At 28.1% G+C, this 12,780-nt stretch overlaps 1 protein-coding gene across 1 annotated transcript; it reads left to right on the top strand.

Annotated features, from left to right (window-relative positions):
• The first annotated feature begins 6,564 nt into the window (after window positions 1–6,564).
• LOC138943444 (putative leucine-rich repeat-containing protein DDB_G0290503) lies at window positions 6,565–9,383 on the top strand. The gene is made up of 9 exons (XM_070314299.1): window positions 6,565–6,628; window positions 6,984–7,150; window positions 7,244–7,333; window positions 7,523–7,673; window positions 8,091–8,191; window positions 8,293–8,499; window positions 8,586–8,666; window positions 8,831–9,062; window positions 9,259–9,383. Exons 2-9 carry the CDS (start codon window positions 6,995–6,997, stop codon window positions 9,381–9,383), a joined length of 1,143 nt encoding a protein of 380 aa, XP_070170400.1. The 5' UTR covers window positions 6,565–6,628; window positions 6,984–6,994.
• Window positions 9,384–12,780: the final 3,397 nt, after the last annotated feature.

Raw genomic sequence — 12,780 nt, 5'->3', positions numbered from 1 at the left:
GTGAACTATTTTTAATATTAGATTTTTAATATTGGCAGTAAATAACAAAACATAATTTTAATTTATATTTAAATTTTAAAATTTGCTCCTTGAAACATACGAAAAATATCCCTATTATATCCTATAAAAATCTTTAGGATGTTCCACAGGATCTCCCTGGATTCTCCAGAGGTTAATATACGGCTATCATTTACTCTTCCTCAGGACATCCAGAGGAGATCTGAGGATTACAATGGGATATCCTGAGGATATCCTACATGTATGTCCTGGATGTCCTTTGGACGTCCTAAGGACATCCTTGTGCTGTCTGGGAAAGTTTTTAAAAACATACCTCCATATTATCATATTAAAAATATGAAAGGTGAAGAGATTAAAGGAACTTTTTATGAACAAGAACTACAAAAAACTAAAATTCCAACTAACATCTATTTAGTTGAAAAAATATTAAAAAGAAAAGGAAATAAAGTTTATGTTAAATGGTTCCCTTACGGAAAAATACACTAAACTTTGATGGTTAACAATCAAATTTGAGTGTTAACACTCAAATTTGTGAATAAGTTGAGTGTTTGTCATCAAAGTTGAAGGTTAACATTTAAATTTAAGTGTAGATTGAGTGTTAACCATCAAAGTATGATATAAATTGTGGTTTAACTTTCAATGATGAGTATAGATTAAAGGTTGACCCTCATCGTAGGGTGTTGTTTGGTGTTAACCTTCAATGTTTAGTGTCGATTTGATCAGTGTTATGATAATTCCCTCATCGTTGGGTGTCGTTTAGGTATTTTCCAGCAAGGTAGACAGATGACACATAGTGTACACAATATCACATGAGTGGCTGTCAAATGAAGAAATTTAAAATTCCATTTGATAGCCAATCGTGTGATACTGTGTATTAACATTGTTTCATCTGCCTTGTTGGAAAACACCCATTGTGTTAATTTTCTTTAAGTATCGATTGACGGCCGTCATTGATATCGAATATCGATTAGTAGCTGATGTATATATAATTGCACATAATTGACTAATACAATAATTGTAATAATATATAATACAAAATAAAACTAAAACCTAACAAGTAATAACTTTAAATTCATTTAATAATTTTTAATAAATATTTATATTAATTTTTAACATACCCATAATTAAAATTGAGATTTGAATGTTATTAATTTGTAAATACTAATTGTAAATATAATTATATTAATTATAATTAATTATATTATATTTCGGAAGGATTATAATATTATTATTATATGAATTGAGGGTAATTTTTGAACAAATAATAAATACAGAATTAGTTGCTTCTACTGACGAATTCATGTTATTTATTATGTATATTTTATACATATTTTGTAAATTTCACACTTTTTTTAAATAATAGCTTTGTGCAATATTTTTAAATAATATAAACATTACAATATAAGCATACATATATATATAATATAAACATAAAAAATATAACATAAAACATACATGGTGATTGAATCAATCAGTTTCTTTATTATTTACCAAGGGCATTATATAATTTGTTGTATCATTATCGCCAGGTAAGAGAATACATTTATTAGTAATCTGTTCTGGTTTACAGGTTAAAATATTATTTGTTATTTCCACAGCATAACAATAACTAGCTGATGAGATATTATAATGCGAGCATAATATTATATCTTCTAATATTTCAATCGAATTACCAACAACTACAAATGCAGTAGTACCAGTTTCTAAAATAACTGAAATAATTGATTTAATCGTCATTAATTCACCTAATTCTGTTTGTATTATACTATTATTCCGTTTATACATTCTGTTGTAAGAATTGCTATGATAAGTGATACCATTGTATATGAATCGCTGATACGATTTCCCATTATTGTTCTCAATCCTTTCGTTAATCAAAGCTTGTATGGAAATTTTTTCAACTAAATTTAAGAGTATGTTTTTTCCAGTACCAATCCCAGTAAGCAATTTGATAACAAATTGTTGCCAAATTGGCATCAAATTCGCTCAAAACTTGGTAACAAATCCAGTGCCTTCCGTGTCCGCATTAAGCTTGTGTTTTGGTGACAAAGCTTGTTGACATAACCTGACAGCAAATTGATGGCAAAAACCGAGCAAAGCTTGACATGATTTGACGTCAAATTGATGGCAAAAATCGACCAAGATCTGCGCAAGACAATATGATAGCAGATTGTCAGCAAAAACCGAACAAATTCTGCAGCTTTTGGCCATTCATATAAAAGTATATATTTAAATAGATTTAAAGCCTTAACCCTAAGTAACAAAATGATGATAAGTTTTGGTCATAAAATGACCATTAGATAATTAGACATTATATAAAATCATATATTAATATGTTAAAACATATAGGTAAATTCAAATAACTTAATTTATAAAATTAAAGATCTTTTTGGACAGAAATTGTTTGAATAAGTGAAAATCGAACAATTATCTGTCCGATTTACCAAAAATCAATTCAATATCTGAATTTCCTGTATAAGAATTATGTCAAAAATTGAATTGATAGAAATATATATATTATAATATTATTAGCATTTTGTAGGCTTTATATACACTCATGACAAGAATTTGAATACGGGTATAGATAATGAATAACGCGCCGCATAGCGATAAGCGACTGAACTATTTTATAATACTTAATAAGCTGCAGATTTTGTTCGGTTTTTGCTGCCAATTTGCCATCAGATTGCGCATTCCAGATCCTGCTCAGTTTTTGCCGACAATCTGATGTCAGTCATGTCAGCAAGCTTTGCTCGGTTTCTGCCGCCAATTTGCTGTGTAGTTATGTTAGCAAGCTTTGCTTGATTCTTGCCGGCAATCTGCCAGCTTAATCGGTAATAACAACTCTTGTACCAAATTTGTAGCCTTTTTGCTGACAATAATTTGTAGCAAGCGCTTGGCAATATCTGTTAGAACAGACCTGGCTGACTGGGATAATTTTCACAATATCATTATTAGCATTTCGCGCTTGACCGTATTTACTTTTATTATGACCTAACATATGATTAAATAATTTTTTCCCTTCTTGATTGCAATTTCTTTTATTAAATGTGTCGTTATATTTTATGTTTTGCAATCTTAAATAAGATTTACAAATCTGTTTCAAAACAAATTGTGAACTGTGTAACATTTTCCTCAATACATAATTATAACTCTCATAAGGAAATGCTGACCAAGCCCATAAAGCACCAAAATATTTAATTGATTTTGGTATATGTAGTAATAGATGAACATTATATTTCATACATTCTGCACCATATAGTAAGGGAATTCGTTCAACAAATATTTGAAGTGCTCTTTCAGCTTGTACATAATCTTCGTTTGTTATTTTTTCGCATAAAAACTTATATATTGCAAAAACTAGAAGCGACCAATGTTTATAGTAAGGTTTTGAAAGTACATTTTTTAAACATGGCATAGAATAATAAAGAAGGAAATTTTTTAATTCGGAAGCTTTCCAAACTTTAATATCATTGATTGATCTTGGTGTCCGTGTTATTTCACTTGGTGATCGGATTGAAGTTAATTTTTTGTCAAAAATATCCTTTTTTGTACCAATATACGAAGGATTATGACAATTCGTAAACCAAACGATGATAAAGGATTTTACCACACCTAGAAGTATGGAATGCATATATTCCGGAGGAAATGATTGTATAATATCAAAACCAGGTACAAACATTAAATGAGACATGCCTTTTACACCACGAACAACCTTTTTTTTCTAACCGCTTTTTGAGAATCTTTTAAATGTTGATTCTTTGTTCTTGCTTTACCTTTTTCCAAATATACACGAGCGTAACCATTTCCTACTTTCACTCTATCACCTGGACATAGGCAAAATGAACAGCCAAATTTACCATTAAATTGATGTACATTCTGAAGTGCACATTGTGCAACTGAATCAACAGATGCAACAATTGTATGTACTCTAACATGAACAGGTGCATCTAAACCAGGGGGCAAACAATGAAAACCATTTTCATGTAAATCTTTTAAGTCATCTACGAACGGTTTCAAAAATAAATCCATTACGGGTTTTTTTGCTGAACACCAGATACTTGAAAGTAAGATGTTTTCTTTACGTAGACAATACGGTAATTCATTGATTGCCACTTGGATTGGACACATGGATACTTTTGAAGATTTGAAAGTATCCACTCCGTCAGAATTCCACTGAAGAGTTATATCATAATCTCTAATAACTCCATTTCTACGCAGTCTTCGATATGATTCCCCACTAGTTATATCTGAAAGTATACTAGACTGTTCTGCACAACTTCTTTGCAATTTATAAAAAAGCGGTCCTGATAATAAATTACGTAATTGATCTTTTAACGGTAAATGTACAAAATAATGCCCACCACGTACTAAATCAATTCTCATATACCATGTATTACAAGACGTACAATTAATATGAGTCATTTGTTCAAAATTTAATTCCACAAAACATTCCGGACAATAGAAAATTGTTTTCATGTTTGCGGTTTTCGGAAATTTTTTTAAGAATAAGTGCCGAGAAAAATTTAGTGTAATTGGAAGATGACAATTTATTAAATTTAGAAGATCATCAAATGCTAGATCTGTTAAGCCATGACGGATTATAAAGCTCATGATAAGGAGATCACTTTCATCTTGGGTTAATGGACAGTTTTCATAAATCGGTTGCCTCATCTGCAAAGAAATTGTTTTCTAAAATTATCTACAAAATTCCATTCTGATTAGCAAAATGTAATTAGAGATGTTATATGAAATTTTAATAAAATATATGAAATATTTCATACATAAAAACACATGTAGTTTAAATTAAAAGTATATCATAATATAATATCATATAATTTCATACATTAATTGCTTTAAAGGAAATGTTAAAATTAACACAAAGTACAAAAATTCGGTTTTTCTAACACAAAAAAATTAGCAGTAGTATAGTAAACATAATTTATACTGAGAGTAATCCAATTCTTACTTCTTCATTATTGCCATCTTCACCATGTGCATCATCAAAAATATTTTCTTCATCATTGGCATTATTAACTTGGTTGTTATAGATTTCATCATCGCTACTGTTATTTTCATCTATTGAGGAATGCTCATTAATTTCTTCAAACTGTTGAAGCGCTTCATCGTGCATGCCAATTATATTCTCTACTGCATTATTTTCTTCCTGCAATAAATATATAGTCAAATTATTAGATACTTACATAATTTGTTGAAAATATACACTGTTTAGACAAAAACAAAGCCGAATAAAAACATTTCATAAAAAGTAACTAAATGCGGATAAACAAACTTTTTGATTGACTTTTGAAATAATTTGTTAGCAAATATTGTGCTATATTTTACAAAAAGATTTCTTATATGTTATATAAATTAAAACATTTCTTATATGTTATATATATAAAATAAATATCCATGTTGAGGTTGTTTTATATATATAATTTTATAATCCTATTATTTTTTATAAGTATACCTAATTATTGAAAATCAATTCAGCTTGTATTTCGTTCCTTCGTCGAGATTGAATAGTTGTTGCTGGAACTTCTTCTCTTGCATCTTGAAGATATTTTCTATATGGTCCTCTACTATTCATAACAATTCGTAAATATGAAAAACGCGGAATAACTTATAACTTGCAATAACTGTTCATTGCGTAGCTAATACACCTGTTTGTTTGTCACTTTTAGCGTTTGTATATTTTATAATAACGATCCGGTTTTCAGTTTTCACTATTCACCAACAAACACGTGATCGGGACACAAATTAAAGCAACACAAACGGCCATGATATTGACGTAAAATTTCGTCGTCGCACTTTATTGTTAACCATTCCCTGAATTCCACAGCGATACTATAATTTTTATTGACGAACTCGACAAGCAAACAATCATCATTATTCATTATGTACAAATAACAATGAAATCTTAAACATAAAGAAAACCGACAAAAACTTGCAAAATAATTTCATGCCAACTATCGAGAGATACCGAGTATTGCCGAGCAGTGTTGTTACATGAGCCCCCTTTTTTGCGCACATGCGTCGAATCCGATATCAGTAAAATGCTTCGATCGAGTGAAAAAGAGTTCCTTATAGCCTTTGTTTTATCGTTTGTAAAAATTTTATTTTTTTTCTTATGGTTTTTGATTTTTCATTTGTAAAAACTTTAATTTTAAATATATAACTTTTTATTACTCGAAGCATTTTACTGATACTGGATTTGTCGTACGTGCACAAAAAAGGGGCCCATCTAACAACATTGCTCGGCAGTACTCGGTACTTCGGTAGTCGGCATCGTGCAATTGTTTTGGAAGTTCTTCTCGGTTCTTTATATAGTTGAGATTTCATCGTTATTTGTATATAATGAATAACAATGATTGTTTGCTCGTCGAATTCGTCAATGAAAATAATAGTATCGCTGTGGGATTTAGAGAATGGTTAACAATAAAGTACAACGATGAAATGTTACAAGAACTAGTAAATAAAGGAAACTCTGTTCAAATATCATGGCCCTCTTGTGACATTAAGAGTGCGATGAAAATGAAAAAAATCATTAAAACGTTAACAGAAAAAGATTGGAATACGACGGTAATCAAAATTCTTGCATTTGGAGGTATATATATATGCAATACATACATTTATATAATGCATATGCATACATTTATATAATCAAATATAAATTTTTACCAAATAGAAATTAATCTATAAAATCTCTGTAAAATAAAAGTTACTTATATAGCAACTAAAATCTTATAATTAATAAGGGCTCCGATGTTCGCATTAATGAATCGAGTATATCACACTGCATGCGAGTAAGCAAGCCGACGCGGACGAGTGAGTGAGCGAGTGAGCGCGTTCAAGAATATTTGATGAGGCCTACTTATTATTAGAAAATTTACAATATAACCAAATTTGCTCATGTAACTGCAATAATAACATCGATACTCGGTGAACATTATTTTTTCTAGAATGGACAGATATGCATCGACAGTTATTAGAAATACAGAAATTTAATATTAAAAATCCATGTAAGGGTGATAGAAAGAAATTGATGAAAAAATCATTTACTGATGACCATGAGTCTGATGATGATGAATATAACCAATGTACTAAAAAACGAAAAACTGAATTGAAAGTAAATATAATGATTAAATGTCAATGTTATTATAAATCATTCGTATACTTATATTAGTATATTCATATTTTTATATATTCTCGATCTTTACAGATTAACAAACGATCTAAAATGAAAGCTGGAGCGTTGATACAACAAAATATGTTGCCTAATCTAAAAAAACAAACATCTTATATAAAAAATGTAAGTAAATGTCTTTTACTATCTTTTATCTGCATGCTGCAAACTTGCGATATTTGTGCAATTTATGGTCACATACGACCATCGCTTGATCACATAGATTCACGAATCAATGCATTAAAATAACAAAGCATCCAATGTGCTTATTATATTCATTCTATTTTTTTGTTTTTCAATGTCATTCATTTTTAGTGGTGTACTTCTTCGGATGAAGACGAAACATTAATTTCATCTGACGATGAAAATTACAAGCCATCGAACAAAAAGGAAGAAACAAAAACGTTCAATATGAATGGTACTCAGCAACAGCAAGAAAGTCTAATAGCGAACTCAGTATTAAAAAGTATAAAAACTATAAATATTCCCGGGAAAAAAAGTCCATGTATAATTATATATAATTATATATAATTATATATAAATATATATGAAATATACTCATATATAATTATATATAAAATATATATATAATTGTATAAAATTATATATAAATATATATAATCTCATATACGGTTATATATGACAATATATTACATCATACAGGATTATATATAACTATATATACATCATATGATAATTATATATAATCATATATATTTGTATATATTTATATATGAGCATATTTCATATATAATTATATATGGGCCATTTTTTCCCGGGTTATCTAATATTTAATGAATACAGTAGTAAACGATGAAACGAAATAAACATTATACATTCAAAATATAATTGTTATTATAAATTAATACAAATTTTATTACAGAAATAACAAAAATAGAAACTGTAGCAGACCGGGTGATACAAAAATTACAAAGTATTGAAAATTTAACCCAAAATGTAAGGATTGTCCGTTCTGATGATTTGGTAAGAATATCACTTATATTATAAATTATACATCTATTAAAAGTTTATTTTATTAGTTATGAAAATGTTTGTCTTTATATTTTCTAATATACATTTTACAGGTGCAGCAATTAGAAAAAGATAATGAGAAAATAAATGATGAGGTTAATGTTGAGAAAGTTCTTCCCATTGATACGTCAATTAATAAAAATGAAATAATTTTGTGCAATAATGAAAATATTTTACAGAAAGTCAAGATTGATACAGATGTCAAAATTAATATTGCATCGCCTACAAAAAGTTTGCAAATTGTCAATGATATGACTTGTGTAAGTGAGAGGTATATGTATTACTTGTTATAAATTAATATCTTGTATGTACAAATTGAAATTCTGTATGTTTATGTATTTTGCAGAAAGTCGAAACAGATGTAAAAGTAAATATGGCATCGTCTGCAGAGAATCCGCAAAGTGCGAATAATGCTTGTGTAGACAAGGTATATGTACTATATATTCGCTGTAAATTGATCGTATCTTGTGCAAAATTAAAATGTATGCAAATTTTCGTATATTTTTTTATAATGGAAAATGAGAATTTATCTGCAATTTTTAATTCTTTGAGAGTTTTCACTATATTTTATTGTTATCATCTGTTATATAGAATATGATATCACTTAGTCGAGGAGTCAATATTCCGGAAAGTATTATGCGGAAAATTCGGACTTCTGATATTGGTAAAATGACCTGCGATTTAATGGGTCATTTGTTTTCAACACAAGAGATTGCGTGTTCATCTAGAACAGGAAAAAAGAACAACATAAAATCAATAGAAAGTTCAATAGAGAGGAAAAAAAAACCTTTGGACCAAGATCATAAATTTAATGCAATAAAAGGTAAACATTATAAGGATTTTTTTTAATTTATCGCATTTTTAATCAATTAATTGCTATTCTTTTTAATTTGTATTAACACTGTAATATTAATACATATGTATACTGCGAACAAGAAGTATTTGTGTGCAAGAAAACTAAAATTAAAATTAAAATGAATTTATAAAATTTTAATAATAATTTATATATTTGTTTACAGATTATGTACTACTCACATTTAAAAATGTGAACAATGCGGAACAGTTATTCAATACTGCAGTAACTAATAAATGTAAGAATGTCGCACGGAACTTCAAAAAAGTCTCGACTTCAGAAAAAGCTTAATATGATTGATTCAACATACAATGCCTATTATAATATATATATATATATATATATATATATATATATAAGTACAAAACTTGCAGCAAGCTTTAAAAAAAAATCGAAAAGATTATTTTTCTTTTATTTAAATTAGATTAAATACAAGATTAGATTTTAAATACAAGTTTTATTTTAAATGTATACAAAATACTTTACGTCTTATTTTATTTGATATATTTTATTTGATATTATATGATTTGTTTCATAAATTATACTTTCCATCGTATTTAGAGAAATAAAAGTTGAATTTTTGAAAGATGTAATTAAAAATAAGAAATCAGAGTTGATTTTTTTTATCATTCATTTACTACTTTGTTTAGGGAATCTGAAATGAAAATGAGAGTAATACCCTAATAAGAGTATATGTATATAAATCCCGCATCTGATGATGATTTTGCATATATTATCGAATGCAAATTGAGAACATTCAAATATGGGGTTTACTCTCATTTGGGTGTTACTTTCATTTGAGGATTCTTATTTTCAGGGTTACCGTCATTTTTAAGGATTAACCATTAACTGAAGGTTAACCATCAATTAACTATCATTTAAAGGTTAACCTTCAATCAATGGTCCGAAATCACACCCAACTTTGAAGGTTTTTTTTGATGTTTTTTTAATGGTCAACACCCAAAAGTTGAGTGTATTTTTCCGTAAGGGAGTGCCAGTTGGTATTTTACCAATTCCCTTAGATATCATTTCTTTTTGATATTCGGATAATTCATCATAACTAGGTACATAATGTTCGGGTAACATTGGATAATTTTTAAATTTATCATGTAATTCCAATGGGATATCCAAATCAACGAGAAACGAATAACCATATTCTCCGTCATAGGGTAAGCTCTTAATTGTTTCAAGAGTGAAATCATTTACATCTTCATATTTAAATTCTCCTATAGGAAGAGGTTGACTAAGCGCATATCCATATAGATTATTAGCATCCAAGTATAAAATATAGCTAACATGCTTTTTACTGTTATATATACCTTTTTCTATCGCTTTTTCTTTGGATAGTTTAACAGTCTTTCCAATTTTATTATCATAAAAGTAACAATTATTAGCTAGTGCATATCTATGTGGAATCATAGATATTCCACCCCTTATTCCAGTTTCATATGTTTCATACATTTCCCTATCTGATAATAATTCTAATGTTTGTTCAGTGTATTTTAATGAAGCATCATTAGCAAAATGTGGAGCAGATATATAATATACAGGGTCAAGACCATATTCTTTATAGCATTTTTCTCTGAAATTGTCAAAAACATCATGTAATAAAACAGTATCTAATTTCAAGTATAAATTATGATATTCTTTTATAGTTTTGCATTTAAAATGTCTATATACTTTATGTGCAAATTTAAGTTTACAAGGGCTCACATTTTCATCATTTAAAGTTGAATACCATTCTTTACTTTTGCTAGGCAAATATAACTCATACATTTTAGCATAAGAGTCCATCCATTCATACATATAAATTCCCTTTTGTAGAACTAAATGTAAGTCTTCTTTTTTAAATCTCTTTAACATAGTTCTAAATTTGGAATAATCAACAGGTTTAAATACATTTCCATTACACTTTTTGCATCTCCCAATCATTTTAAGTACATCATGTTCGTTTATAGGAAGTAACTTCATATTTGTTATTTCTTGGACAGATTTGCAGCGTGAACAAAAACAATCGTTTACATCGAGTAAGTTTTTAATTAATGAATCTAAACTTTTGTCCATAAATCTAAATGTATCAATGAATCTCACCTCCATATGTATATTATTAATATCTCCTTTCTTTTTAATGATGGTTTTCGAATTGCATTCTTTACAGGTTTCAATAATTTCATTCTTATATTTTTTATTGCATTCTTTACATTTTGATACGTCATACTGTTGTTCATATTGATCAACAACTACGTTATTTATGGAAATTGTAACATAATTTTCTTTTGTGTTTGGCATTATATTTAGAGCTTTTTTATTTTTCCGTGTGTATTTAGCACCTAGTTTCAAAATCCATCTTAGAAATAATTTAGAATCGTATTTCAAATTATGAAATAATATTGGTACAAAATTTGGTAATTTTAGTTTTAAATTGCAGTTGGTATGGGCTGCCCCGCGATAACGTCCTGTATAGTGATCGTGATCTCTTACTTTACTTAGCGTCCTTTGGACTAAGCCCTTCGGGTGCCTTTCCTCGTCAGAAAATTCACCATTACAAATGACATTTTTTAGCTTTTCTGAAATTGTCAATATCTTCTTTTGTCATTGCTATTGGTTTATTTACTTTTCTAAGTTCATAATATCTTTTTGCATATTTAACGATAAGGTTGTTAAATTCATTCATTAACTGTTCAACACTTCCATTATTTATTAATTGTGTTTCGTCTATTGTATCAAAGCAGAAACTATTTGGCTTATGCTCGTGAATAACATTCTTCATAATTGACTTTTGTAATGTTGCTTCGAAATCTGAACTAATTGTATATGGGTGATATTGCTCCGCACCTATGGAAAAATATTGTCTATTTAATTTAGTGGGCATTTTTTTTTGTTTTTCATATATACACAAAGCAACATGATCATTATACTTTTCTTCTTTCTCAAATGAATCGTTGCATTTTTCACATAAGTATCGCTTTCTACATTTTTTTATTATTTGTCCTTTTAATAAAGCACTCATATTTTTAATTTCAACTACATGCTCTCTTTGTATATTAAAAGATTTATACATTTTCTATCTTTATAATTATCACTTACAATAGCTTGACCAATAGTAAACGACGAACCTTCGGTTCTTGAATTCTTTACATTCGACGAATCATTATTCTCATCTACTCTAAAAACATTTATAGCTATATTTAAAAAATCTTCATATTTTTTTATATTTTCTTTTATAATTTGTACAGGATAATTCATATTTAACACTTCATACCTCGATATATCATATTTGGAAGATCTGTTAGGGTCTTTATTAACTGGATTAAGTATACTCTCTAATGCATACTCAAAACATCTAAGATTTTCTTGCTTCTCACATTTAAATTTATTAGTTTTAGTATTGTTAACATTAATGCAGCATTTTTTTGCTATAATATAATTGGGTAATTTAACATAAGTTCCACCTCGAAGAGGGGTGTATTTATCGGATTGTAAATCAAGTTGAATAACTCTATCGAATGTAAACTTGGTGTTTTTTGCATTAAAGCTAGCAAATTTATTTAAAATGATATTATGCATAAAATTGATTATATCTGATATATATATATATATATATATATATATATATATATATGATATCCTCAGATAAAATATGCTCAACGTTACTATGAAAATAATGTGTGTGTAAGTCAGTTACATT

This window comes from Polyergus mexicanus, unplaced genomic scaffold (assembly GCF_030449975.1).
Source record: "Polyergus mexicanus isolate NDT 795.1 unplaced genomic scaffold, iyPolMexi1.0 SCAF_26, whole genome shotgun sequence".
NCBI classification, from domain to species: Eukaryota; Metazoa; Arthropoda; class Insecta; order Hymenoptera; family Formicidae; genus Polyergus; species Polyergus mexicanus.
Note: the sequence above shows the minus strand (reverse complement) of the source record. Positions and strands in the feature narration are given on the sequence as shown.